Here is a 24,076-nt window from a genome sequence, read left to right on the forward strand (position 1 = left end):
CCCCAAGGAGCTTAGAGATATGAGTTCATGTAATGTGTTCTGGATAGGATCATGGAACAGAAAACGACAGTTCTTTATTCCACACTTTACAAAGTTTGGAAGAAATATTACGATTCTTTATTCCACACTCTATGAAGAACACTCAAAATAATAATATTCAGTGATTTGACTACTGAAAACAGTCTTCTGTTTTTGTTTGTTTTCTTTGTTTATCATAATCTTCTCGTTCTTTAGGGTATATTCCACTGGGGATATGGAATCAAATTACTGTATGCTAGAGTCATTTGGAATGGTACCTCTTGAGATGTTATGCCACAAGTTGGAATCACAGATTTGCTTGTTTTACTTTTAATTTTTAGAGATGGCTCTTTTAAAATTTAATTTTTTCCTATAATTATATAAAGTAAATATGTGGCCCCAAAGTCAAATCTGCACATCAAGGTTTAATTTTCTCTCATCCTTCACAGTTTATACTTTCTACCTATAAGTAGTCACTTTTTCTATCTTATGTTTATTCTGTCTTTTAAAATCTACTGTAAGAATGCACATTAGTGGGGCACCTAGGTGGCTCAGTGGGTTAAGCTGCTGCCTTCGGCTCGGGTCATGATCTCAGGATCCTGGGATCGAGTCCCGCATCGGGCTCTCTGCTCAGCAGGGAGCCTGCTTCCCTCCCTCTCTCTCTGCCTGCCTCTCTGTCTACTTGTGATCTCTCTCTGTCAAGTAGATAAATAAAATCTTAAAAAAAAAAAAAGAACGCACATTAGTGTGCTTTAGATGTGTTTATGTACACCATAAGCAACAAAACGAAAAGTAGATAAATGGACTTCGTCAAAATTAAAAACTTTCGTGCTTCAAACAGCACTTGTCAAGAAGGTCAAAGACAACCCACATACATTATGGGACAGAATTCTTGCAAATCATTTTTCTGATGAGGGACTTGTGCCCAGCATATATAAAGATATATTACAACCTAATAATAAAAAGTTAAACGACTCAATTAAAAATGGCCCAAGTATCTGAATAATATTTCTCCAAAGAAGATAGATAAATTGCTATTAAGCATATGACAAGATTGTTGGCATCTTTAGGGTTCAGGAAAATACAAATCAAAACCACAGTGCACTATCACTCACATTGACTAAAATGGCTACAATAGAAAAGACATTGTAACAAATGTTAAGAAGGATGTAAAGAGAGGTGCCTGGGTGGCTCAGTCATTAGGTATCTGCCTTTGGCTCTGTTGGTGATCCCAGGGTCCTGGGATCAAGTCCCACGTCAGGCTCCCTGCTCAGTGGAAAGCCTGCTTTCCCCTCTCCCACTCCCCTGGTTGTGTTCCCTCTCTCACTGTCTCTCTGCATCAAATAAATAAATTAATTAATAAAATCTTAAAAAACAAACAAACAAACAAACAAAAAAACGAAGAAGAATGTGAAGAGGGACCCCTAGGTGGCATAGTGGACTCTTTCGTTCAGGTCATGATCTCAGGGTGGGGAGATCAAGCCCTGTGTTGGCTCCGCCCTGAGCATGGAGCCTCTACCCCCTATTCCAACTCCTGCTTACATGCATGTGTTCTCTCTCTCTTAAAAGAAAAAGGTTAAGAAATTAGAACCTTCAGGGGCGCCTGGGTGGCTCAGTGGGTTGAGCCGCTGCCTTCGGCTCAGGTCATGATCCCAGGTCCTGGGTTCGAGCCCCGCATCGGGCTTTCTGCTCAGCAGGGAGCCTGCTTCCTCCTCTCTCTCTGCCTGCCTCTCTGCCTACTTGTGATTTCTCTCTGTCAAATAAATAAATAAAATCTTAAAAAAAAAAAAGAAATTAGAACCTTCATACACAACTGGTGAGAATATAAAATATAAAGAGACTATAAATATAAAGAGAATATAACATGGTGTGGCTGCTTTGGAAAATAGTCTGGAGGAATGATGACTAATGGTTGCAGGCTTTCTTCTGGGATAATGAAAATGTTCTAAAACTGATTGTGGTACTGGAGTCTGTGAATATACTAAAAACCATTGACTTGTACACTTAAAAATGTGAATTCTATGGCAAGTGAATTAAATCTCAACAAACTTGGTTTTTTATTTTTTTACTATTTTATTTTATTATTTTTTTATTTTTTAAAATTTATTTTCAGCATAGCAGTATTCATTGTTTTTGCACCACACCCAGTGCTCCATGCAATCCGTGCCCTCTCTAATACCCACCACCTGGTTCCCCCAACCTCCCACCCCCCCGCCCCTTCAAAACCCTCAGATTGTTTTTCAGAGTCCATAGTCTCTCATGGTTCACCTCCCCTTCCAATTTCCCCCAACTCCCTTCTCCTCTCTAACTCCCCTTGTCCTCCATGCTATTTGTTATGCTCCACAAATAAGTGAAACCATATGATAATTGACTCTCTCTGCTTGACTTATTTCACTCAGCATCATCTCTGCCAGTCCCGTCCATGTTGCTACAAAAGTTGGGTATTCATCCTTTCTGATGGAGGCATAATACTCCATAGTGTATATGGACCACATCTTCCTTATCCATTCGTCCATTGAAGGGTATCTTGGTTCTTTCCACAGTTTGGCGACCGTGGCCATTGCTACTATAAACATTGGGGTACAGATGGCCCTTCTTTTCACTACATCTGTATCTTTGGGGTAAATACCCAGTAGTGCAATTGCAGGGTCATAGGGAAGCTCTATTTTTAATTTCTTGAGGAAGCTAAGCAACCTAGATGAAATGGATGCATTCCTGAAAAACTATAAACTCCCAAAATTGAACCTGAATAGACCAGTATCTAGTAATGAGATTGAAGCAGTGATCAAAAACCTCCCAAAAGACAAGAGCCCAGGACCTGATGGATTCCCTGGGGAATTCTACCAAACTTTCAAAGAAGAAATAACACCTATTCTCCTGAAGCTGTTTCAAAAAATTGAAGCAGAAGGAAAACTTCCAGACTCTTTCTATGAAGCCAGCATTACCCTGATCCCCAAACCAGGCAAAGACCCTACCAAAAAGGAGAATTTCAGACCAATATCACTGATGAATATGAATGCTAAGATTCTTAACAAGATCCTAGCAAACAGGATCCAACAGCACATTAAAAAGATTATCAACCGGGATGCCTGGGTGGCTCAGTTGGTTAAGCGGCTGCCTTCGGCTCAGGTCATGATCCCAGCGTCCTGGGATCGAGTCCCGCATCGGGCTCCTTGCTTGGCGGGGAGCCTGCTTCTCCCTCTGCCTCTGCCTGCCACTCTGTCTGCCTGTGCTCGCTCTCGCTTCTCTCTCTATGACAAATAAATAAATTAAAAAAATCTTTAAAAAAAAAAAAAGATTATCAACCATGAGCAGGTGGGATTCATTCCTGGGCTACAAGGATGGTTCAACATTCGCAAATCAATCAGTGTGATAGAACAAATTAATATGAGAAGAGAGAAGAACCACATGGTCTTCTCATTTGATGCAGAAAAAGCATTTGACAAAATCCAGCATCCGTTCCTGATTAAAACGCTTCAAAGTATAGGGATAGAGGGAACATTCCTGAACTTCATAAAATCTATCTATGAAAGACCCACAGCAAATATCATCCTCAATGGGAAAAAGCTTGCAGCCTTCCTGTTGAGATCAGGAACACGACAGGGATGCCCACTCTCACCACTCTTGTTCAACATAGTATTAGAAGTCTTAGCAACAGCAATCAGACAACAAAGAGAAATAAAAGGTATCCAAATGGGCAATGAAAAAGTCAAACTCTCTCTCTTCGCAGATGACATGATTCCTTATATGGAAAACCCAAAAGACTCCACCCCCAAACTACTAGAACTCATACAGCAATTCAGTAACGTGGCAGGATACAAAGTCAATGTACAGAAATCAGTGGCTTTCTTTTACACTAACAATGAAAATACAGAAAGGGAAATTAGAGAATCGATTCCATTTATGATAGCACCAAGAACCATAAGATACCTGGGAATAAACCTAACCAAAGAGGTAAAGGATCTGTACTCGAGGAACTACAGGACACTCATAAAAGAAATTGAAGAAGACACAAAAAGATGGAAGACCATTCCATGCTCTTGGATCGGAAAAATAAACATTGTTAAAATGTCTCTACTGCCTAGAGCAATCTATACTTTTAATGCCATTCTGATCAAAATTCCACCGGTATTCTTCAAAGAGCTGGAGCAAATAATCCAAAAACTTGTATGGAATCAGAAGAGACCCTGAATCACTAAGGAAATGTTGAAAAACAAAAATAAAACTGGGGGCATCACATTACCTGATTTCAAGCTTTACTACAAAGCTGTGATCACCAAGACAGCATGGTACTGGCATAAAAACAGACACATAGACCAGTGGAACAGAGTAGAGAGCCCAGATATGGACCCTCAACTCTATGGTCAAATAATCTTCGACAAAACAGGAAAAAATATCCAGTGGAAAAAAGACAGTCTCTTCAATAAATGGTGCTGGGAAAACTGGACAGCTATCTGTAGAAGAATGAAACTCGACCATTCTCTTATACCGTACACAAAGATAAACTCAAAATGGATAAAAGACCTCAACGTGAGACAGGAATCCATCAGAATCCTAGAGGAGAACATAGGCAGTAATCTCTTCGATATCAGCCACAGCAACTTTCTTTCAAGATATGTCTCCAAAGGCAAAGGAAACAAAAGCGAAGCTGAACTTTTGGGACTTCATAAAAATCAAAAGCTTCTGCACAGCAAAGAAAACACTCAACAAAACAAAGAGGCAACCCACGGAATGGGAGAAGATATTTGCAAATGACAGTACAGACAAAAGGTTGATATCCAGGATCTATAAAGAACTCCTCAAACTCAACACACACAAAACAGACAATCATATCATAAAATGGGCAGAAGATATGAACAGACACTTCTCCAATGAAGACATACAAATGGCTATCAGACATATGAAAAAATGTTCATCATCACTAGCCATCAGGGAGATTCAAATTAAAATCAACAAACTTGTTTTAAAAAATGTATGCCCTTAAGTAAAAATCAGGAAAAAAGAGTGATGGCTCTACTTCTATTCAACATTTAATTCAGATTATAAGCACTGCACTAAAACTAGAGAAAAACCATTGAAAAGCAACAGAAAATTGATTAGCAGATAATATGATTGTCTACTGGGAAACGACAAAATGTGGAAGTATTCTAAAGTTATTAAGAAAAGTAATCAACAAAATATTTAAATTTTAAAAAGTTCAGGGACGCCTGTATGGCTCAGTTAGCATTTGGGTCATGATCCTAGTGTCATTGGAGTGAGCCCCATGTCCAGCTCTCTGCTCAGCGGGGAGCCTGCTTCTCCCTCTCTGTCTGTCTGCTGGTCTGCCTGCTTGTGCTCTTTGTCTCTGTCAAGTAAATAAATAAAATCTTTAAAAAGGTAAAAAAAAAAAACAAACCCAAAGTTCAACAACATTTTTCTTTTGGAATGTTGCTAGCTTTGTTTTATTTTTTTCCTTTTTTTTAAAAAAAAGATTTTATTTAGAGGGAGAGAGAGTGAACCTGAGTAGGGGAGGGTCAGAAGGAGAGGGAGAGATAATCTCAAGCATATGCTTAATGTGGATCCTGATGCAGGGCTTGATTTCATGACCCTGAGATCATGATCTGAGCTGATACCAAGAGTCAGTTGCTTAACTGACTGAGCTACCCAGATGCCCTGCTAGCTTATCTTTGAAAGGAATTATGAGGAGTGGGACAAGCTTAAATGCTTCTGTAATTTCCTGGTTATTGCTAAATTCCCTTCCTTTGAGGTTGTGCATTTACTCCATCAGTATTTTACTACTGTTTTCCAATAGGTCGTCCAACAGAATACACTGGCAAACTTTTGGATATTTTCCAATGACTTTGGTCTCTCACTGTAATTTTAATTAACACTTCTGTTATAGTGAGCAAAGTTGAGCATCTCCTTATATTCTTTAGTGTATTTGCATTTGTTTTTCTATGAACTGTCCATTTCTGTTGACCATTGTTCTATAGGAGTATTCCTTTTCTGCTTTTAAAGCTATTTTATATGTTTTTTAAAAATCTTTTCTCTGTAATATAAGTTCCAAATGCCTTTTCCTAGATTGTCATTTATCTTTTCTTTTGCTAATGGTGTTTTCCCAATTAAAATAATTTTTGGGGGGGGCGCCTGGGTGGCTCAGTGGGTTAAAGCCTCTGCCTTCGCCTCAGGTCATGATCCCAGGATCCTGGGATCGAGCCCCACATCGGGCTCTCTGCTCAGTGGTGAGCCTGCTTCCCCTTCTCTCTCTGCCTGCCTCTCTGCCTACTTGTGATTTCTCTCTCTGTCAAATAAATAAAGAAATTAAAAAAAAAATCCTACCTCCTAATACCATCACATTTAGGGGTAGGGTTTAAAAAAAATAATAATTTTTTTTTGTAGTTAAATATCATTCCCTTATTACCTATAGATTTGGTTTGGTTTGCTTGGTAAATTTCTCTAACTCCTGAATTTTAGAAAAATCCAGGCATCGTTACTTCTTAAATTATTTCAATTTTTACATTTCTTTTTTTTTTTTAAGATTTTATTTACTTACATGAGAGAGAGACATAAAGAGATAGTGACAAAGAGCACGAGTGGGAAGGGGAGGGAGAAGCAAGGAGCCTGGATGCAGGGCTTGATCCCAGGACCCTGGGATCATGACCTGAGCTGAAGGCAGACACTTAACTGACTAAGCCACCCGAGTACCCCCTCTATTTTTATATTTCACAAGCAGCTTGATCTGGAGCTTAATCTGATATATTGTGAGGAGTAGTGCAGTTTTTCATTTTTCAAATGATTTGTTATTTCATCATCATCTTTTTCAAGGTCCATATATTCCCCACTGATGTAAGATGCCACCATATCAAATAGGAAATTTCAAAGTATTTGGGTCAGTTTTTTTTTTTTTAGATTTTATTTATTTATTTGACAGAGAGATCACAAGTAGGCAGAGAGGCAGGCGGGGGGGAGGGGAGCAAGCTCCCTGCTGAGCAGAGAGCCCGATGCAGGGCTCGATTCCAGGACCCTGAGATCATGACCTGAGCCGAAGGCAGAGGCCTTAACCCACTGAGCCACCCAGGTGCCCCATGGGTCAGTTTTTATATGTCACAATTTTCAATGGATTTTCTCTCTATAATTTTGAAAGAATTGAAAGAAATTAGGAGGGCTTATATTTTCCCAAATAGCCCTTAAAAGCCTTATGAATCAACAAGAAAAACAATTAAAACTGCATATAACAGCCTATGCCTACAGCCTTATTTAGAGCTAGAGGTTACTGTAAACTTCAGTTTTTATGTAAGTGGAGAAATATATACCCCAAACAGGCAGATCAACTCTGGTTTCTATCCTAGACTGAAGAGTTAGGGAGAGAAAAGCAAGGGATACATTGCAGTGTTAGAAAATGGATAACTTAATCCCATGAACATAGAGGTCCATCTTGAGTGGGAAAATACTGACAACATGACTGATCCTATTAAACTGGAGCATTGCCTTTTGATTGAAAGGAAGACTCTTGAAAATGGTGAGTTGAAAGGTGGCACTCTTAGGAAATGCTCACTCCTTTAGGAGAGGGAAGGCAACATAAAAAGAAAAGGCATGCCTTTAAGGATGATTGTGAAAAGAAAAAAAGGAATCAAGTGTTGGAAACTAAATCCTTTTCAGAACCAAAAGAATGTCACAGATTCAGACGTGACAGAATTTATGTAGCCAAGAATTTGGCCTTGCCAAAGAGAGGTCTCGGCTTTTTACTACTTTTGGGAGGTAATCTCTGGGCCCTTGAAGTGTGATACCTCTGCTTGGAAGCCTTAGGTCACATATTATAATCTAACAATATGTTGTAGGGTGGGGACTGGCCACACCTGTATAGTGTTAGGGTAGTGGTTGGTCATGTGAGAAAGGACAACAGTGTTATGAAGAATGGGGGCTTTGGGTCACATGGTATCAATTGACCTGGACACATTCCCACAATTGACATTGTGACACCAATTGACATTCCCACAGCTAGAGCTCTCTATAAAAACTCAAAAATTGAGGCTCAGGTGACTTTGCATGGCTGGCAGTACTCCATGCATTTTATCACACATTGATGTCAGGAGAGTAATACATCCTGACTCTATGAAAAAAGACATGGAAGTTCCATATTTGGTATTTCTCCCAATGTGTTTCTTCTTTAAGTTGATTTTAATTTGTATCTTTGTTTCCTATAATAAACTGTAACTGTGAGCACAATAGCTTTCAGTGAGTTCTGAGTACGTGAATTTTGAGCTTGAGAGTGGTTTTAAACTCTCAGTGTCATTTGGCTTTAGTTGGTTTGGGGAGCTTATAGTTTATGTCACAGTTGAGGGTAGTTTTCGGAGAAATTGTACTCTCTAACTTTGTAGTTAGTCAAAACTCCTACAAAATCCTACTCCCAAAAAGAGTCTACTACTAAGAACATTGCACATCACAGTATCAAAGAACAAAATGCCCTTGAACTGGGATTTCTACTAAGTTACCCCAAATCGCACATCCTTCTCTAATGACATTTTATCCTGGTATAGAAAAAAATCTAAGACTTAAAACAATTAACAGAAAATAGTAGGAAAAATATATATAAGCAAAACAGTCAGACAACAAAAAGAAATAAAAGACATCCAAATTGGCAAAGAAAAAGTCAAATTTTCACCCGTTGCAGACAACATGATACTCTATGTAGAAAACCCAAAAGACTCCACCAAAAAATTGCTAGAACTGATACAGGAGTTCAGCAGAGTTGCAGGATATAAAATCAACACACAGAAGTCTGCTACATTTCAATACACTAACAGTGGAGCAGCAGAAAGAGAAATCAAGGAATTTACAATTCCTTGATCCCGTTTACAATTGCACCAAAAATCATAAGATACCAAGAGATAAGCCTAACCAAGGAGGTAAAAAGATCTGTACTCTGAAAGCTGTAGAACACTTATGAAGGAAATTGAGGGAGACATAAAGAGATGGAAAAATGTTCCATGCTTATGGATTGGAAGAACAAATATTGTTAAAATGTCTATTCTACCCAAAGCAATCTACACATTTAATATATTCCCTATCAAAATATCATCAGCATTTCTCACAGAGCTGGAACAAACAATCCTAAAATTTGTATGGAATCAGAAAAGACCCCAAATAGCCAAAGTAATGCTGAAAAAGAGAACCAGATCTGGAGGCATCACAATTCTGGGCTTCAAGCTGTATTACAAAGCTGTAATCATCAAGGTGGCATGGTACTGGCATAAAAACAGACACATGAGACCAGTGGAACAGAATAGAGAACCCAGAGATGGACCCTCAACTCTATGGTCAGCTAATCTTTGACAAAGCTGGGGGGAATATCCAATGGAAAAAAGTCCCTTCAACAAATGGTGTTGGGAAAATTGGACAGCCACATGCATAAGAATGAAACCGGACCACTTTCTTGCACCATACATGAAGATTAATTCAAAATGGATGAAAGGTGTAAATGTGAGACAATCCATCAAAATCCTAGAGGAGAACACAGACAGTAACCCTTTGGACATTGGCTGTAGCAGTTTCTTACTAGATATGTCTCCTGAGTCAAAGGAAACAAAAGCATAAATGAACTGTTGGGACTTCATCAAAATAAAACTTCTGCACAGCAAAGGAAACAATCAACAAAAGTAAAAGGCAGCTTATGGAGCAGGAGAAGATATTTGCAAATGACATACCTAGGGTTAGTATCCAAAATCTTTGAAGAACTTAACCAAACTCAACACCCAAAAAACAAATAATCCAGTTAAGAAATGGGGAGAAGACATGAATAGACCACTTTTCCAAGGAAGACACCCAGATGGCTCATAGACACATGAAAAGATGTTCAGCATCACTCATCATCAAGGAAATACAAATCAAAACTACAATGAGATATCACCTCACACCAGTTGGAATGACTATACTTGACAATGCAAGAAACAACAGGTGTTGGGCAAGGATGAGAAAAAAGGGGAACCCTCTTACACTGTTGGTGGGTGCAAACTGGTGTAGCCACTCTGGAAAACAGTATTGAGATTCCTCAAAAAGTTAAAAAATAGAGCTACTTTATGACCCAGCAATTGCACTACTAGGTATATACCCAAAGGTTACAAAAATACTGGGGCGTCTGGGTGGCTCAGTGGGTTAAAGCCTCTGCCTTTGGCTCAGGTCGTGATCCCGGGGGTCTTGAGATCCAGCCCCACATCGGGCTCTTGGCTCGGTGGGAATCCTGCTTTCTCCTCTCTCTCTCTCTGCCTCTCTGCCTACTTGTGATCTCTGTCTGTCAAATAAATAAATAAAATCTTAAAAAAAAAAAAACCCTACAAAAATACTGATCCAAAGAAAGGGATACACGCATCTGATGTTTATTGCAGCATTATCAACAGTACCCAAATTATGGAAAGGGCCAAAATGTCCATTGATTGATGAATGGATAAAGAAAATGTGGCATATATATCCAGTGGAATATTTCTCATTCATAAAAATGAATGAAATCTTGCCATTTGCAATGACACCAGTGGAGCTGATAGTATTAGGCTAATTGAAATAAGTCAGAGAAAGACAATACCATATGATTTCACTCATATGGAATTTAAGAAACAAAACAGATGAACATAGGAGAAAAAGTGGAAAAGGGGGCTAACTGGAAAACAGATCATTCACTATAGAGAACAAACTGAGGGTTACTGGATGGAAGATAGGTGGGAGGATGGGTTAAATGGGTGATGGGTATTGAGGGCATTTGTTGTGATGAACACTGGGTTTTGTATGTAAGTTACAAAATACGAAATTCTATACCTGAAACTAATATTATACTATATGTTAATTAACTGGAATTTAAATAAAAACTTGAAGGAAAAAAAAAGCTAAAACCTTGGAAACAAAGATCTCCACTACCTAGGTTAGATAATGGTTTCTTTTATATGACACCAAAAGCACAAGCAACCAAAGGAACAAAAATGATATAAATCGGATTTTAGCAAATTTAAAAACTTTTGAGCTTCAGAAGACACCATGAAATAAGTGAGAACACCGTCCACAAAACGGGACCAAAATGTGCAGATTATATGTTCAATTAAGGAAGTGTATTTTAGGATATAGGATTTAGTGTAACTTAGGATATATGAGGAATTATTACAAAGCAACAATAAAAAGACAATCAGGTTTTCAAAATGAGTAATTTGAAAACATATTTTTCCAAAGAAGAAATAGAAATGGTTAATATCATCAGGGAAATGCAAATCAAAATCACAGTGATATACCACTTCAAATTTACAAGAATGACTATAACCCCAAAAGGTGGTGAGGATGTGGGATAATTGGAACTTTGACAGATTTTTGCTGGAATTGTAAGATGATGCAGCTGTTTTGGAACAGAATTGGGCAGTTCCTGAAAATGTTAAACATAGAGTTACCATATGATGCCACAAATCCATTTCTAGGTATATCTAAGAGAAATGAAATATATGTCGACACAAAAACACGTAGTTAAATGTTCTCAATAGCATTACTTATAGTAACAAAAGATGCAAACAGTGCAAATGTCTATCAACTGATGAATGGGGGAAAAAGATCCATACATTGGAATGTTACTTGGCAATATGTAGGCATGAAGTTCTGATGCTCGCTGAAACATAGATGAACCTTGAAACATTATTGTATGTGAAAGAAGCCAGTCACAAAAGACACATATTGTATAGTTTCATTTATACAAAATGTGTACAATAGGCAAATCTGTAGATACCAAGAGTAGATTAGATTAGTAGATTGTGGTTTGCAGGATCTGGGGAAATGAGAATGGAAGTTAATAGCTAACGCTTATGGGCTTTATTTTTGGATAATGAAAGTATCCTAAAATTAGATAGTGGTGATGGTTGCACATTTCTGTGAATATATTAAAAACCATTCACTTGTATTTTTAAGAGTATGAATTTATGAAATGTGAATTATATGTTAGTAAAGCTGTTAGAAAAAGAAATGAAGATGCTAGAGCTGGTGGGGGTAGAGAATGGTGGTGGTGGTGGTGGTGGTTAAATTCACAGACCTGTTTGCTAATCAATTAAATGTTAATGTGATTAAGGCATTGAGCACATGATATGCGTGGTGGAAATTATTTCTTGTATAGCCACTTTCTTAAACCATCTTTAGCTGGACCTTTAGAGACAAAATGATGTTAAGCAGAGTTCCAAAATTTAGCTAAGGCCATGATTCAGTGCAATAGGCAGTAGTTTTCTGTTAGAAAGTGCTTTGGACTTGTTCCTTTGTTACTGGGTGAGTGTAGTGAGATTTTATGTGGCCTAAATGAAGCCTGTGTTTTACATTCACCATGCTTTCTTGCATTGGAATGTGAGAAGGAGCCAGGAAAGCACCTGAGCTATATAGTATGTTGAGACTGGGAGAAAGAGGCAGATCTTAGTAATTGGAAAGTGTTTTTCCTAGGAATTGGCCTATATAGATACAAATGATTTCAAAGCCTGAGGGCCCCATCAGTGTCCTTTAGGTGGGTACTACTTGGGTAAATTTGGATCAGGGTCCCCTAGGTTATAAAAGATGAACTGCTAAGGCCAGGTCAGGAAATCCTAACAACATCATGGGGATTGGGTACTGGTTTAGCATAAATTAATTCTTCTACATTTCTGTTTTCTGGAATTGGGGAAGAGGTGATGATTGTTTAGGCTTCTGCAGATCTCAGTATATATTTTGGGGTGTGGAAGGGTCCAGGCATCATGACAAGAGGAGGTGATACTTAACTTAGTCACCTAGAAGTAGGCCTCTTTTCATGGTTTCCTTTTTCTCCCTGTCTTTTCAGGACTGCACTTCTCCATGAGGAGAAGCCAGAGGAGGACTCATAAGTTGCAATTCTAAGTCATGCCTTGTGTGAGTTCATGTTTCTTCTTCCCCCTTATATCAGACAGTCATTGTTTTCTAGGATATGAATGTTCACTGTTCTTATTTACAGACTTTCTGCTTCACCAAGTGTTTCTTCTCCTGCTCACTCTCATTCTAGTGAATGATGGGAATGAGTTCCAGGTCTTTCTAAACTGCCCTTCTCTTCTCTAACAGTGTTTTAGGGATCCATTTGCAAATCATGAAATGTATTTGAGGAAAGTGTAGAACCTCTCCTGTCAGAACGTGGTTTGATGAGATGGTACTACACATGAAAAACTTGGTCTTTCTCATTGACCTGGATTTTCTCACGGATTAAGATGGAAATTGGTGGTAGTTTCAGAATATGGTGAGATCTGCTCTGTGAAGCTTTTAAGATTGGAAATGTGATCAAATGCAGGATTGAGAACAGAGAGAGAATTATGTTGGGGTTAATACAATGACAAGGTTCATTTTGAATTTGAATAATATGTATAGGTCAGGGACCACATCTGTGTGAGTGTAGCTCATCTTTCTAGCTTTCTGTTGCTCATAATAAGCAGAAGTGTACAGTGAGTAGTGATAAGTGGTAATATGATCAGCCAGATGATAAAATGGTTGAGGATTTTAGAAACAGCTATGAAGGATGTTAGAAGAGGAATGCAAACTACTGCAAAATAAGAAAATGATTATGATCATAATATGGAATATTATCTAAAAATATTACCTAAAAATGATATCTGTGAAAGGGTTTGCCAGAACTAGGAAGAGAAAATATTATTACTAAATTATTCTGAGACTTAACTTGGAAAGAAATTGTGAAATTATATGTAAATTTTATTTTATAAGATAAACATTTTAAAAAACAATTTGGAATGTGCCCATCAGGTTTCTTTTTTCTTTTTTTTCCCCCTCCCTCTTGCCTTCTAGCACTCCTTTTTCCCTGCCTTTCTTTTCTTTATATTTTTGGTTCTTTTTTTTTTTTAATTTAGTTTATTTATTTGAGAGGGAGAGACAGAGAGAGCATGAGCAAGGGTAGGGACAGAGGGAGAAGGAGAAACAGGCTTTCTCCTGAGCAGGGAGTGTGACACGGGGCTCAATCCCAGGACCCCAGGATCATGACCTGAGCTGAAGGCGGATGTTTAACCAACTGAGCCACCCAGGCACCCACTTCTTTAAAGGGACAGGGAAGAAGGAACTTTCAGTTTATTTGAGGATTTGCATGTGTTTTATGCTAGCACACATTATTTAATTTAATCACAAAACTACACTTACCTGGCTTTTGTTCATTCCCTTTGCTGTTCCCAAGAGGCTATGTGATAGAGTAATAGGAATGTTCAAGAATTGTTTAGGTGCTCTGTATTTCCCACTCACTTCCCTTCTTTTACCTACCCTCACTGCAAGCTTCTGTCTTCAACGTATTTTTCACTGTTTTGGACCCTGTATGTAATACTTTTCTCCTCCTCTTATTACTGTGTGTTGTGTGTTCATTACTTTTAAATAATATTTCTTTATTTTGCCATTAACACCTGGACTTGTCATTTCAGAGATTGGTGTTGTTCAAAGATGTGGCCGTAGACTTTTCCCAGGAGGAGTGGGAGTGCCTGGACTTGGAACAAAAGGACTTGTACAGAGATGTGATGTTAGAAAACTATAGCAACCTGGTCTCACTGGGTGAGTTTGGTCCCAATAATTCGACTTCGGTCTTTGTGAAATTTAGGAACTATTTCAAGTACCTAGCTGAATTTCACCCAAGTTATTTGTGGCTTATAGACTTTAAAGTGGACAGCTCCATTGAGTACCTTTATCTTCTCTATTCTTCAGATATCCTTCCTCTGAATTTTTAAAAAAGATTACATATTCATGGGGTGCCTGGGGGGCTCAGTGGGTTAAAGCTTCTGCCTTCAGTTCAGGTCATGATCCCAGAGTCCTGGGATTGAGCCCTGGATTGGGCTCTCTGCTCAGCGGGGAGCCTGCTTCCTCCTCTCTGCCTGTCTCTCAGCCTACTTGTGATCACTATCAAATAAATAAATAAATAAATCTTAAAAAAAAAAAAAGATGACGTGTTTATTTATTTGAGCGTGAGAGAGTGACAGAGAGAGCATGTGAATGCACAAGGTGAGGGGAGGGGCAAAGGGAGAGGAAGAAGCAGACTTCTTACTGAGTAAGAAGCCCAGTGCCCGGCTGGATCCCAGGACCCTGAAATCGTGACCTCAGCTGAAGGCCAGCACTTATCCCACTGAGCCACCAAGGTGCCCCACTCTCTGAATCTTTCTGTAATTGACCTTCTTACTTCATGAAAAATGGACTCAATTTTAATTCTGGGCAAGCAGAGTATAATTATATATTTTTCCATTCTTATAAGCAGGATTTTCCATTTCTAAAGCAGATGTGCTTTCCTTATTGAAGCAAGGGAAAGAGCCCTGGAAGGTTGTGCAGGATGTGTCAAGAAGTCAGAGTTCAGGTGAGTAAAAGATGATTAAACAAGGGGAGGCCATTGTGGAGAACAGTCAAATTGTTTAGTTTGTTGGCTACAGCTTTGAGATAATAGCTGAGAAGTTCTGCTCAAAGACCAGACCAAGACCTGTGGAGTAGAAGCTTGAAGGAATACTGGAAGGCAAAATAGCTTTAGCATCAGTTACCAAAGGAAACCCCTTCACCCCATTTACCACTTCCTTGTTTTTCTTTCACATTCCCTTATATTTTCAAATAGGGAATAGCCCTCCTTCTCCAGTGATAACAATTTTTTACTTATATTTTTGATCCAGTGAGTGAAGGATAATAAAAGTTGAAAATGAAGGCCACCTGGGTGGCTCATTTGGTTGGGCCACTGCCTTCGGCTCTGGTCATGATCTCAGAGTGCTGGTATCAAGTCCTGCATCGGGCTCCCAGCTCCATGGGAAGTCGGCTTCTCCCTCTGACCTTCTCCCCACTCATGCTCTCTCTCACTCTCTCTCTCAAACAAATAAAATCTTTTTAAAAAAAGTTGAAAATGAAGAGGTGGGGCTAGGTCATGTAGGGACACGTATGCCGTGACAAAAGAATTAGGATTACATTGAAACTACAGTAATGATTCGCTGGTTTCACGTAGGAGAGTTATGTGGTTAAACTTGTTATTTTCAAAGACAACTCTGGATACTGTATAGAAAATAAAATGGGAACAAGAGTGAAACAGAAAGACCTACCTTAGATATCTCTCCCCTTTCTCATAGACTCCAGCCACAGGAGCCTTCATTCATTATCTCAGATACATCTAATATCTACATATCTAGTACATGTGCTCCACCCCCTTACATCACTCACTCTGTTTGGAATGCCCTACTCATCTGACTAACTGCTCTGCTTCTTTGGGTCTCAGCCTGTATATCTCATTGCATCCCGAGAAATCTTCCCTGGTCTCATTCTCAGTAATGATATTTTAGGTTTTCTTACAGTAATTTCTGAGCTATAATTGTGTAATAGTAATCCTCGTAAGACCATTCCTCTCTGGCCGCAACACACCTGTAGAGGAGATCTGCAGAAATCAGTGTGCCTCTGATTTAAGTGAGCCTTCAAAATCCTATGTGCTCTTGGTAAAATATGTCTTCCGTATTTTAAAAAACAATTGTGCTTGATGTTACATTTCCCATTCCATTACTCTGCTCTCGTTGATAGCCATGAATAAGCTATACTTCTTCACCTCCCATTCTTCTTGCTTCTTTCAGCTACAGCTATAGCCATTGCTGGATGCCTTTTCTCTTCCTCGCTGGACAGTTTTATAACACGCCCAAGAAATTACTTATTTAAAAAAATTAGATTGTAACGCATTTCATACTTTAGACATAGAAGAATCCCTTTGATCTCTAATTGATGCCAGACTCATTTAATAAATTTGGTATCTCTTAGTCTAATTTTTAAAAAAAGATTTTTATTATTTATGTATTTGTCAGAGAGAGAGAGCACAAGCAGTCAGAGTGGCAGGCAGAGAGAAGCAGGTTCCCCGCTAAGCAAGGAGCCCGAGATGGGACTTGATCCCAGGACCCTGGGATCATGACCTGAGACGAAGGCAGTGGCTTAACCAACTGAGCCATCCAGGCATCCCTACTTAATCTAGTTTTTTTATATGGATTGCCATCTCTTTACTTCTTGTTCTACCACACTGGGCCAACTCAAACTTCTTCAGTTGAAAGGAGAATACAAACATCAGGTTCCAAATTTGCTCTGGCTCCTTACAGGGAGCTTGAGGGGAAGCGAGTGTTCTTATTTACAGAATTTTCATTTAGTCAGTATTGCTAACATTAAAAAACCAGCCACATAATTTTTAAAAATCTATTTGAATAGTGAAATACACAGGAGAGTGCATAAAACATTTTTACAGTTTGATGAATAACCACCCATGACAAGAAACAGAACATTGCCAGGACTCCAGAAATACCCTATGAATATATATATTTATGACCTATGTATACATTTCAAAAAGTATTGTTTAATTTTGTCTGTTTTAGAATTTAGGTGAGTGACATCATATTGTACGTATTCTTTTGTGTAGTGCTCCTTTCACTCATTGTTAAATTTGTGAGAGTCATCCACATTCATAGCTCCAGTTCATTCATTTTTTGTAAGAATTCCATTGTTTGAATAGACCAAAATTAACTCTTGGTTATTAACTTTCAGTATATTCTTGGTTAAAATTTGGGTCATTTTAAATTTGGCTATTAGAGTAATATGACAAATGTCACTTGACATGTTTACTTATATACCTGAGCGTGAGGTTCTCTGGGATATCTATCTAAGAATAAAAGTGCCAGGTCAGAAGATATGGATATTCTTGATTTTACTAGATAATGCCAAACTATGTTCCAAAGTAATTGTACCTGTGTATACTCCTATGAATAGTATATGAGAATTTGATTGCACCACATCCTTGAGTGCAGATTTAAAAATTTTTGCGACTCTAGTGGATTTGTATCTGTCGTTGAAATTCTGTTTCCATCTCCTTGATTACTAATGAGTTTGTGTGTGTGTGTGTGTGTGTGTGTGTGTGTGTTGTGTATGTATATACACATGCACCATTTAGAACTTTTCTTTTATAGATCCCTGTTCATGTCTTTGGCTTATTTTCCTGTTGGTTTGTTAATTTTTCTCTTCTGGTTAGATGGGTTTTTTGGTATATTGTAGTTACTATATTTGTGTTTTAGGTATCTTTTGCTGTGTGGCTTGGCTTTTCACTCTTTTTCTAGAACTTTTGATGAATAAAAGTTCCTAGTTTTAAAGTAGTAGAATTATTAATCTTTTACTTTATGATGGATATTTTTTGTGAGCTATTACAAAATATCCTTCTGGGAGCACCTGGGTGGCTCAGTTGGTTGAGCATCTGACTTTTGATTTCAGCTCAGGTCACGATTTCAGGGTCATGAGATTGAGCCCTGTGCCTGGCTTCATGCTGAGCATGGAACCTGCTTAAGATTCTCTCTCTTTCCCATAGCCCAGCTAGCCCTCTCTCTCTCTCAAAAAAATAAAAAATAAAAATAAAATAAATCCTCTGTACCTTTCATTCATGAATATATTCTTCTATACAAGTATTTTTAAAAAGCTTTTTAGTGTTGCCTTCCACATTGAGGTTTTTATCCTACCTATACTTGATTTCTCTCACGACCTTCAAATAGGGGTCCAGTTTCTTGTAGTTGTTTTCACAAGATTAATTGTAAAGTTTATTTTCTCCCCCACTAAAGTGCTGCTTTTATGAAATACAATTTTCTTTTTTTATATGTGGGCATATTTTTGTACTTTCTATATTTAAACCTTGTGATAATACCACATTATTTTAATTATACTTGCTTTTAATGCATCTTGCTACCTAGTGGAGAAAATATTTTCATCTTCTCTTTAAGAATGGCATGACTCTTCATGGTCTTATGTCTTTCTAATTAGCTTGACAGCCCTCTCTTCTCAGATAGGTTGGAATTTTTATTAAGATTGCATTGAATTTATAGATCATTTGGGGAGAAAACTGACATGTTTACAGTGTTGAGTTTTCTCATTATGTTTCCTGATAATGTCCTGATCACAGAGTTGTAGACAAAGTAGAAGTGGCCATTGTTGCACCTCCCCAGTTCCTGCAAGTCCCTCCCCTTCTGGCTAAAGTGACTTGCAGTGGATTTAAAGGGCTGGCATTCCTTTTCTCAACATGTTCATTTTTCTTTTTCCCATTTGGGAGCCAGATGTTAAAGACTAGGACATTCAAAAACAACTACATATATGGGAAGGTTAGAAAGTGACCATGCATACTCAGGGAAAGGCTCAAAAAAAGACCTGTGAAGACCTGAAGTTTATATCCAAGGGTGGTCCTCAGCTCAGAAGCCTACAATGATCAAAACAACAAAAACAGTAACAAAAATTAGCAAACCCTGAGGAAGGGGGGAGACTCTGATTTCTAGAGTTAACACATTATTATTAGAATTATATAAAATGTCCAGTGTTCTAGCAAAAAATCATAAGGTATAAGAAACAAGGAAAATATGGCCCATTTTAGGAAAAAAAAAACAACAGAAACTGTTCCTTAAAAAGACCAGATGATATATATGCTAGACATAGAGATTAAAACAACAGTCTTAAAGATAGACAACTAAAGGGGAGTGTATGGAGAAAGTTCCTAAAACTATATATGAACAGAATGGAAATATCAATAAAGAAATAGAAAACCTAAGAAGATGCCAAAAAGAAATTCTGGAGCTAAAAAGTACAAAAATCTAAATGAAAAATTCACTAGAGGGATTCAATGAGGGGTTTGAGCCAGCAGAAACAATCAGCGAACTTGAAGATAGGATAATGGGAATTATACAGTCTGAGGATTGAAAGAAGAAAGGTTCAAGGGAAGTAAATAGAGTTTAAGGGACCTTTGGGACACTACTATGAAGGAGCCAAACATATGCATTGTGGGAGTCCCAGAAAAAGCAGAGAAAAAGAGACAATATTTGAAGAAACAATAGCTGAAAAACTTTCCAAATTTTATGAAAGGGCAACATACAAGAAGCTCAACAAACTTAATGTAGGGAGAAATCAGAGACCCACACCAAGACATTCTAATCAAACTTTCAAATATCAAAGACGAAGAATCTTGAAAGCAATAAGAGAGTAGCAACTAATTACACACAAGTGATCCCCAATGAGATGATGAGATCTCATCAGAAACATTAGATATCAGAAGGTAGTGGGATTATATATTCAGAATGCCAAAAGACAAAAACTGTCAACCAAGAACTCTATATCCAGGAAAACCGTGCTTCAAAAGTGAGGAAAAATTAAGTCATTTTCAGATAAAAGTTGAGGGAATTTGTGACCGCTATACCTGATCTGCAAGAACTGTTTATGGAAGGACCCTTGACAATAGCTAGAAGCCATATAGAGAAATAAAGAATAAAGGTAAATATATGGGCAATTTTAAAAGCTATTATTGTAACAGTGGTTTGTAACTACTTTTTGTCTTCTGTATGATTTAAAAGACCAACACAATTAGTGAAAGCAACCCACAGTTATTAGTCTAAAAGCTAGTATTTATTCTAACTTGGTTTGTAGCTCCAAATCATGTTTTCTGCATATTTTTTTATTTTATTTTTTTATTTTTTTATTTTATAAACATATATTTTTATCCCCAGGGGTACAGGTCTGCGAATCACCAGGTTTACACACTTCACAGCACTCACCATAGCACATACCTTCCCCATGTTTTCTGCATATTTTAAATGACTAATGCATTCAGAGGCAGTTTGTTTTTTAGCACAAATGTATGAAGGTGTGATTTTGTGACATTGACAATCACAGGGGGCGAGGACTGAGATGTCAAGGAGTAAAGTATTTGTATGTCACTGAAATTAAGCTGGCATAAATTTAAATTAGAGTGTTACAACTTTAAAGCGTGTATTTATAATTTTATAACTTTAGTGTTAGTAAATGTAACACCCCCATCAGTAATAACAAAGAAAATAGCTGTACATAAAAATATATACCGTCAACCCCTGAGCAACATATGTTTAAACTGTGCAGATCCATTTATACATGGATTTTTTACAGTACAGTATTATAAATATATTTTCTCTCCCTTATGGTTTTCTTAATAAATTTTTTTTCTCTAGCTTACTTTATTGTAAAAATAGAGTATATAGTATAATTTGAAATTATGTGTTAATTAGCTGTTTATGTTATCGTTGAGCTTTTGGTTAATGGTAGGCTGTTAAGTTTTGGGGGTGTCAAGAATTATATGCATATTTTTGACTGCATGGTACCCTTTAACTCCCTTTATTGTTCAAGGGTCAACTGTACATAAAAGGGTATGAGAAAGGAATTTAAACATTGTTCTATAAAAATCAACTAAAAGAAGTGAAAATAACAAAAAGAAGACAGTAGTAATGCAGGAAAGGAGAGACAAACTTGACTTCCTATAAACTATAGTAATCAAATGGCATCATAGTATTGGTGAAAGAATAAATATGTCCATGGAACTGAATAGAAACCCTAGAAATGGACCTACACAAATATACTCAGGTGATCCTTGAAAAATGAGCAAAGGTAATCCAATGGAGAAATGATAGTCTTTTTCATAAATGTTGCTGGAACAACTGAACATACACATGTTAAAAAAAAAATCTAGGGCGCCTGGGTGGCTCAGTGGGTTAAGCCGCTGCCTTCGGCTCAGGTCATGATCTCAGGGTCCTGGGATCGAGTCCCGCATCAGGCTCTCTGCTCAGCAGGGAGCCTGCTTCCCTCTCTCTCTCTCTGCCTGCCTCTCCGTCTACTTGTGATCTCTCTCTGTCAAATAAATAAATAAAAATCTTTAAAATAATAAAAAAAAATCTAGATATGTCACAGCTTTCACAGAAATTAACTCAAAATAGATCATAGTTCTTAATGTAAAAATGCAAAATTATAAAACTTTTAGAAGATAACAGAGGGAAAAATCTAGGTGATGTTGGGCTCAGAATGAGTTTTCACAGAAACACCAAAAATATAATCATGAACAAAAAAGTTGGAAATTGGTTTTCATTAAATTAAAAACTTCTGTTGAGTGAAAGACAGTTATGAGAATGAAAAGGCAAGCAATGGACTGGGAGAAAAGTCTTTGTAAAACAAATGTCTGATAAAGGACTTACATGTAAAATAAAGAACTCTTAAAACTCAACAATAACAAAACAACCCAATTTAAATGTGGCCACGAGATCTGAATAGATGCCTCACTAGAGAAGATAAACTCATGGTAAATAAGTATATGAAAAGTTGCTCAGTGTTATATGTCATTAGGGTATTACAAATTTCAACAACCATGAGACATAACTACATATCCCTTAGAATGACTAAAATCCAAAACACTGACAGCTTCGAATGCTATCAAGAATGTGGGCAACAGGAACTCTCTTTCGTTGTTGGCGAAAATGCAAAATGATAACAGCTACTTTGTGTGTTTGTATGTTCGCTTTGTTTTAGAGAGAAAGAGTGTGAGCATGGGTGGGGGAAAAGAGGCAGGGGAAAACAATCTGAGGCAAGGTCCACAATAAGTGCCAAGCCCAATGTGGTGCTTGATCTCATGACACTGAGATCATGACCTGAGCTGAAATCAAGAGTCAGACACTTAACTGACAGAGTCATGGAGGTGCCCCATGTACAGGCAGTTTGGAAGACAGTTTGGTACTTTCTTATGAAACTAAACATAGTCCTACTGTATGATCCATAAATTGTTCTCCTCGATATTTACCCAAATAAATTGAAGACTTTTGTTTATACAAAAACCTGCCCATAAATGTTTATGGAAGTTTCATAATTGCCAAAACTTGAAAACAACTAAGATGTCCTTGTGAATGGATAAACCTAAATGTGGCTCATCCATACAAAGGACTATTATTCAGCAATGAAAAACAAAGTAGCTACTGGGTGATAGACACGAAGGAACCTGAAAGGAGCCAGTTTGAAGAATTTACATACTTTATGATTTCAACTATATCACATTCTGGAAAAGGCAAATAGTGCAGTTAACAAAACAATCAGTGGTTGCCTGGATTTGGGGAGGGAGGAGGAATGGTTAGGTGGAGTGCAGGGCATTTTTAAGTAAATATAAATATATGCCACATCTTCTTTATCCACTCAACACTTGATGGACTTTCAGGCTCTCTCCATAGTTTGGTTATTATTGATAATGCTGATGTAAGCATTGGGGGCAGGTACCCCTTTGAATCTGTATTTTTGTATCCTTTGGGTAAATACCTAGTAATGAATGCAATTGCTGGATCTATTTTTAACCTTTGAGGAACCTCCAAATTATTCTCCAAAGTGGCTGCACCAGTATGCATTTCCACCAACAGTGCAAAAAGATTCCCTTTTCTCATCCTCACCAACACCTATTGTTTCTTGTGTTGTTAATTTTAGCCACTCTGAAAGGTGTGAGGTGGTATTTCATCATAGTTTTGATTGCATTTCCCTGATGATGAGTGATGTTGAGCATCTTTTCATGTGTCCGTTAGCCATCTGGGTGTCTTCTTTGGAAAAGTATTTATTTGTGTCTTCTGCCTATCTCTTAACTGGATTATTTGGTTTTTGGTTGAGTTTGGTAAGTGCTTTATAGATTTTGGATACTAATCCTTAATCAGATATGTCGTTTGCAAATGTCTGCATATCTACAAAAACAGGTCATTTTTGGTTCTCTTGGCTCTGTACCTATGAGTGGGATTTCTGGGTTATGTGGTAACTCTATTTTGGACACTTCTGCTGGGCATATAACTTGGTGTGAACTTGTAATGTGGCAACTCTGTGTTAACTTTTTTTTTTTTTAAGATTTTATTTATTTGTCAGAGAGAGAGAGTACACACAAGCAGGCAGAGAGGCAGGCAGAGAGAGAGGAGGAAGCAGACTCCCTGCCGAGCAAGGAGCCCGATGCGGGACTCGATCCCAGGACCCCAGGATCATGACCTGAGCCGAAGGCAGTGGCTTAACCCACTGAGCCACCCAGGCGTCCCTCTGTGTTAACTTTTTGAAGAAGTGCAAAACTATTTTACAAAGCAGCTGTACTGTTTTGCATTCCCATCAGCAAGCTATGAGAGTTCCAAATATCCTCACTTCTGTGTAGCTTTAATTTGCATTATCTTAAGAGCAAATTTGAGTATATTTTCATATGGTTAAAAGTTATTTACATTACTTTTCTATCAACTGTCCATTTTCCTAATCCATTTTTATATAGTACTGA

The 24,076-nt window shown here is 37.8% G+C and overlaps 1 protein-coding gene across 1 annotated transcript in view; it reads left to right on the forward strand.

Annotated features, from left to right (window-relative positions):
• LOC125088381 (zinc finger protein 345-like) overlaps positions 1-24,076 on the forward strand; it is a 32,501-nt gene that overhangs the window by 5,762 nt on the left and 2,663 nt on the right. The window contains exons 2-3 of the mRNA XM_047709422.1: positions 14,418-14,544; positions 15,236-15,334. Of these exons, the coding sequence (XP_047565378.1) occupies positions 14,418-14,544; positions 15,236-15,334 (226 nt within the window). The remainder of the gene's footprint in view (positions 1-14,417; positions 14,545-15,235; positions 15,335-24,076) is intronic.

This window comes from Lutra lutra, chromosome 17 (genome assembly GCF_902655055.1).
Source record: "Lutra lutra chromosome 17, mLutLut1.2, whole genome shotgun sequence".
Taxonomy (NCBI): domain Eukaryota; kingdom Metazoa; phylum Chordata; class Mammalia; order Carnivora; family Mustelidae; genus Lutra; species Lutra lutra.